A 6,288-nucleotide genomic window follows, 5' to 3' on the forward strand; every position below is an offset into this window, starting at 1 on the left:
ATCAACGACATGTTCAGTATTATGACAATTAATATTTCTGAAGTGTGCAACAGCTTGGCAAAAATGTATATATTCTGTGTACCAAATAAAATCACAGTTTTGATAAAATGGCATTAGACATTAGACAGCTTAACGGAATTTTAACGTTTTCTCGTCTGTAAGAAATAAAACAAGTAATTACCTTTTATTCGCTCCAAATAATTAGCATTCCCTGTTTCGAATAACTTTGATTTTGCGTACGCTATAATTTTGCTTTTTCATATACGATGGTACATGTAAAATACGGCTTTAATATACAATATAGATATGTTTTGTGTATAGGTTTGCCAATCTGGCTCTTTTCGAAGACCATTCTAAAACAACATGCAAATACAAATAAAGTAGATTTAAAAATTGATCATTGATACGATTGATATGATTTGAAATCGATAGATTGTCGTTTCGTCGACAAGCCAGCGAATAGTTTCAATATTTACAGTTGAACCACGAAAAGAGCCAATTTGATGTCGATCCCGAATGAACATCCTCTACTGGTTCGTTATTATCTTGAGGTGTATTATCCATCGGAGGTGTAACCACAGGATCTATGTTTTCATCGTTGAAGCTCCAAAAATTCCTAGTGGGCTCTGGCGGATCCGTTTCCCTATTGACTTCGTCATGATTGACGGAGTTCAAGATGGAATACGATCGATCCCGCGGAAGATTCAACAAATTGCTGCCTTGGCTCATACACGTGTTCGATATAACGTTCACGAAGCTTTGTAAGGGTAGGTCAATGGACGCGAACTTTGACTGAGAGTCCTTCAGCTGTTGTTTGCAAGGGTTGGTGACACACTTTAAACCAGTCGCAGATTCCTTTTTCTTCTTGTGGTCGTTTTTCTTAACGTGCTTCTTACACTCCTCTACCTCCTTTCGTTCTCTATCCAGCCTCTCTTTCGCCGATTCAGCGCTTGTGGACGATGCCATGCATCTTTCTACGACAATGGAATAAAATTGCAAATAAATTAATATGGAAGTTATGAGTAGATTGCTATTAGGATGTTTACGTCGACCAATATTTGTATAAACTAAGTTAGAGAAGCATTAGGTCCCCTCTTAGGATCATATTTTGCGGTGTTACTTACATTAGGTCACATATAACGTAATGAAAGCAAGGGAGGAGGAACTTTCAAAAGGGCCAATTTTACTCGAATAAAATACTACAAAATTTCATTGCAAAATGTGTAAGATTGCTGTTTTATCATTGCTTCATACGTTAACATACCTTGTAAACCTGTTACTATGTGATATTCTATACGTTTCATTCAAGTAAAAATGGCCCTTTCATAAGATTTATGGGAACTTCTATGGATGATTGTGTACAATAGCCTGTCAAAGTGTAATACAATAGTTACACAAAGAACATCTCTTAAAAATATTGCAAAACCATAAAACCAATTGTTTTACCGCGTGAGCTATACTAAGATTTGTGGAACATGACGTAGCTTCCAAGTTACCTTGGCACATTTGTTCTCTCTTTTTCGAGCAGGAATCTTCCAATGTACACTTGGTATCCTTCACAGCACTGCATTTTAGCTTGTCAGATGATTTGCAAGGATCGCCCTTGGTGGAACAACTGGGCCTGCTGGCTTTTTTGCAAGGATCATCCTTCTTCTCGGAGGCTGATCTTACTCTCTTGCAAGGATCCTCCACTTTCTTTACTTCTGGACCGCAGCTTGTCCTCTTTTTGCAAGGATCTTCTCTCTTCCCACAAGTAGTCCTCGTTTTCTTGCAAGGATCTTCTCTCTTCCCGCAAGTAGCTCTCACCTTCTTGCAAGGATCTTCCTTCTTCTTTTCACAGGTTCCTCTTGTTTTCTTGCAAGGATCCTCTTTCTTCTTTTCGCAAGTTCCCCTCAGTCTTTTGCACGGATCCTCTTTTTTACATTTAGTGCTCTCTTTCTTGCAACTATCCACCTTTTTACATTTGGCGTCAGCGTTCAGCTTACACTTTGCAGACGGTCTCTTGCACTTGTCTTCGTCTTTGCCACCTGTCGGCTTGCACTTTGGCGATGGCTTCTTGCATTTGTCGTCGCTTTTCGAACGAACCAGCGGCGATTGCAGAAATTTGCATATAGACGGTGAAACGAACAAGCTCTGCTTCGCCTCTTTACTGTTTTTCATAGTGATCAGAGGGAAGGCGAAGGCTGGCAAAGAGGAATAGCGTTTCACGTTCTTCGGCACGTTCGTGGAATGATTTGAAAATGCCGACTGGGTGTAGTTTCTCCTACCGGTGCATTTCGCCGATCTTCTGTCGCAGTCGCGATCGTTGCATTTCCTTCGACGTTTGCACGATGTATCTCTTTTCCTCGGCTTCGTGCAGATCGTACGACCCTCCTCTTGTCTGGAGCAGTCTCGTTGCTCTTCTCGTTCGCAGGATCTTCTTCGCCTCCTATCGCAACTTCGATCTCTCCTAAATGATCGCGTGTTTATTAGAACATTGCCAATAGCAATTAGTTATCGCTACGTATAAATCAACGTTAAAGTTAGGTAACGACGTACGATAGATACCACCGTAGTTCCAGTATAAACGTACGTGAATATACAGACGTGAAATAAATAGAAGAATATTTACTCGATCGTGTATTTACATTAACTGAAGCGATTATTAAATGAAAAAAGAATTTCATTATTTTTGGTAACTTTTAGCAGAATCACACCATCGATAGAATCCTTCTGGCACTGCTAAACTCTATCGAGACACACGATGAATCCATTTTAAATGATTCACCTGTATCTTTTTTTCTTTAAACTCGAACGTACCATAGTGTTTGCTGTCACACTACTTGATTCGTCTAAAGCGTTAATCGGGAACTAATTAAAATTTTCTTCCGACAAATGAAACAGTCGTGCACGTGTACGCCAAGTTCTATCGCGTTTAAAAAGTCAAACCGAAAGATCGATTTACTTTCAGTGTTATCCCATGACAAAAGTAAAACTAAAGAAACGACAGAGTCAAAGATTGACATTATATACCTTCCTCTGCTGCATTTCCTCTCTGTTTGCCTCTTGCAATCCCGATCAGAAGGCCTGCTCCTCTCCAGAGTCGTGCAAAACTCTCTCGACTGCTCATCCTTCTCATTCGGCATACACGTGGGATCCTTCTTCACTTCGTATTTCTCTATCTGAGTGGCATTTTTAACCTTGTGTTTTGGGCATTGGAACCTGTTATAATCGCAATGAGTCGGCGTCTGCAACGCAGGACAGCAATAACGTTTGCAAATCTTTCTATCCTTTTTACTCCTCGGCCTCTCCTGCTCGCACTTTCTCGCTCTCGGGCATCTGGCGTCGTTATCGCGACATTTCCTCGCTGCATTCACGCTGGAAGTAGAAATATTCAGCGAGTTGTTCGAGTTGAACGCGCTTTTCGATCCGTTGCCAGTCCTCTCCGACACCGCCAGCTTCCTCGACAAACAAGAGGAATTCGAGGAAGACCTTCTGGTCGTAAACGGGGCAAACGAAGCCGGTGGTTTCCGAGAGCCTCCGTCTGAACTTCCGGCCATCGACGACCTATCGTTGCCGAAGGAATTCGTTCGCGAGTTCGGTACGCTTCTACCTTCGTTTTGCTGCAATCTGACTTGCGTAGCGGCGCACGGTGACGACTTCACTCCTTGTCCCTCGTTTCGTCTCGTTATCTTCAACGGCGTGCTCGTGTTCTCTGGTATTCCAATTATCGACTCGAACGTACGGTTAGCCTCGGTCTTCGACGATTGCCTGTTCCAGCCGTTGGAAGCTCCGTAAGCTCTTGGAGCGAAATAGGTAGACGTCCGTGACGCAGCTCGCCTCTTCTCCGACGTTTCGCCGGAATCTCTGGCGAATTGCGTCGGTTCAGTTCGCGACATTTCCTCGGAAGATTGAAAGGCACTCGTGTCATTCTCCGTTTCTCGAGCCTTCGCTTCACCTTCCATCGGATTTCTTTCTTCTCCACGCTTTTCCATAGAGCGCCGCTCCGACGCGTTTCCGGTGACTTCCGAGTACCTCGGAGCCAACGGTTTCGAAAGGGAAGAAGCCTGTTTCTCCTCAGACGCGGTAGCTTTCTTTCCCTCGTCGAGTTCCATCGAAGAAACATCTTTCGCGCTATCAGCCTCTTTCTCCGTTCGGTTTAATATCGGAGCAGAAGGTTTCTGAATTTTTTTTGGAGGTTGCGAGCAAAATCCAGCCACTGGCTGCGTCTGATACTTCGTCTGACTCGGTGCTGCTGACAGTTCCGATTTCAAAATCGGCAGATACTTTATCTCCTCTTTCTTCGGGCCGGCACTTTGAAGGACGTGAGCCAGCAACTTGCACGTTGAAGCCTGCTGACTGGAAACGTTCGCCGGTCTGTCCACGTCTGAAATATTCTTACGCTCCAGGTTACTTTCCTTGTCGACGATATCAGCGTCTTTAGCGTCTACTTTCTTCACACGCTCTATCTTAGCCTTGTTCTCGATGGCTTTCGTCGTCAAAGACAACGTGCCATTTTCTTCGCTGTTTTCCATCCCCGAGCAGATGCTCTTCCGGCGTGGTAGTATTCTACGATTTGACTGCTCGAGTTCGTGGTATTCGTTTCGCGGTAAAATATCGCACTCGTAAGACTTTGCGCCAGGAACGAAGGCGAAGTCAACAGCCTGCTCGTTTCGAAGAGTCTTGTAACCTTTGAGTTTCCATTTCAGAGTCCTTGGCACAGGATTTCCATCCAGCAAAGACACCAAGTTGTCCTGTTTCATTAGACCCTGGATTTTTAAACAGGTCATCGATGTTGCCTTCAGGTCGAGTTGAGAATCGTTGATGTATTTTGGCGTGAACGTTACGGTCGTGGTCATGGAATTCGGGGACACGGATTTCGAGACAACATCGAGAGCATCGTTGGAGAATAAGGACGACGAGACGATGCCATTGGAAGGCAGACACTTCTTTTCGTCGCGACTGGCCGGCTCCTCTTTGCACGAGAAGTCGAAGAAATTCCAAAATCGACGAGACGACGATGTCGTGTGCACTTGCGACGACGACAGGTAATAACTTGGCACGAGATTTTTCTGCGTTGTTTCGAAAGAATAAAATTTCGCGTAAGATTACCTTCTATAAGATCCAATAGATATTGCAATGATATTATTATTTTTCTTTCTTTCATTTACGGGAAATTTAAACGCCGATGTCTGACGATATGTGTACAAGATACAAAGGCTGTGTAGACTTAATTACGTATATTCTATAGTGTCTAGCGAGGTAATTAGAGAATCTAATCTAAACGAAATGATTTAATTCACCGAAATATAGACTTTCGTCTGACAGACTATTTGTATGGTTCACCGAGTACGTGAACTGATGGAAGCTTCTAGTTTATAATATTTATTGGAGCAAAATGATTTTCTATCCGAGCTCATTTCGATCGTATTCACGGAAACATGAATTATTACGATGACAATTTGCGAGTCGGTACCTGGAAACTTTTTGTGGGTAAAACGTGGGAAAGATCCTGCAACACGAATGTCCTGATTCCTTTCATTGTTGGGCGATCCTTTAAATCATTGGGAACCGATACGATGGATTTTGATTGTTTCGACCGTAATCACTTAGAATTTTGAAACGTGTGATTATAATTTTACAAGGGATATTCCATTGCCGTTGACTCAGCGACGCGGCATTTTGAACGATGACTGAACGTGCATTTAATTAACAATGGGGGATCGGCTGATCCACGGTTACCGAAACATTCGCCAATCGATCCTCGATTTCCACCTATCGATATGAACGAACAAGCGTTCGACGAATTAAAATTATCATCTTCGACAAACTGTTATTGGCATTTCTATTAGACCCACGTAATAGCAACAATATCGTAAGAAGTATATAAAATATGCAAAATTCGAGATCGGTTTCAAATCTAAGTTTAATATTCTAATATCGTCTAAGTATTATTCATTCTTTAAGTATCAGAATATTCTTCGGGTTATAAATATTTCTCTTCTAATTCTGATATTTTAGTCTAATTGAAATGTAGCTTGATACTAGTCGAGACTTTGTTTCGTATATATCGTAGAGTCTATCTGAAAGAAATTTCCTATGATACACGTATGTTAAATTTTCAGAGCTTTGTCTGATCATTATCGTCAGACTACAATTATAAATATGTTAGAAATATTTCTCTTCTAATTCTGATATTTTAGTCTAATTGAAATGTAGCTTGATATTAGTCGAGACTTTGTTTCGTATATATCGTAGAATTTATTTGAAAGAAATTTCCTATGATACACGTATGTTAAATTTTCAGAG

At 41.9% G+C, this 6,288-nt stretch overlaps 1 protein-coding gene across 1 annotated transcript; it reads right to left on the reverse strand.

The window, feature by feature from the left end:
- Positions 1–5,841, reverse strand: LOC126921609 (uncharacterized). The gene is made up of 4 exons (XM_050733282.1): positions 5,456–5,841; positions 3,013–5,051; positions 1,497–2,449; positions 1–974 (listed from the first exon to the last, which is right to left on the reverse strand). The coding sequence occupies exons 1-4, from the start codon at positions 5,519–5,521 to the stop codon at positions 466–468; spliced, it is 3,567 nt and encodes a 1,188-aa protein (XP_050589239.1). The 5' UTR covers positions 5,522–5,841; the 3' UTR covers positions 1–465.
- Positions 5,842–6,288: the final 447 nt, after the last annotated feature.

This window comes from Bombus affinis, chromosome 11, assembly GCF_024516045.1.
Source record: "Bombus affinis isolate iyBomAffi1 chromosome 11, iyBomAffi1.2, whole genome shotgun sequence".
Classification (NCBI taxonomy): Eukaryota; Metazoa; Arthropoda; class Insecta; order Hymenoptera; family Apidae; genus Bombus; species Bombus affinis.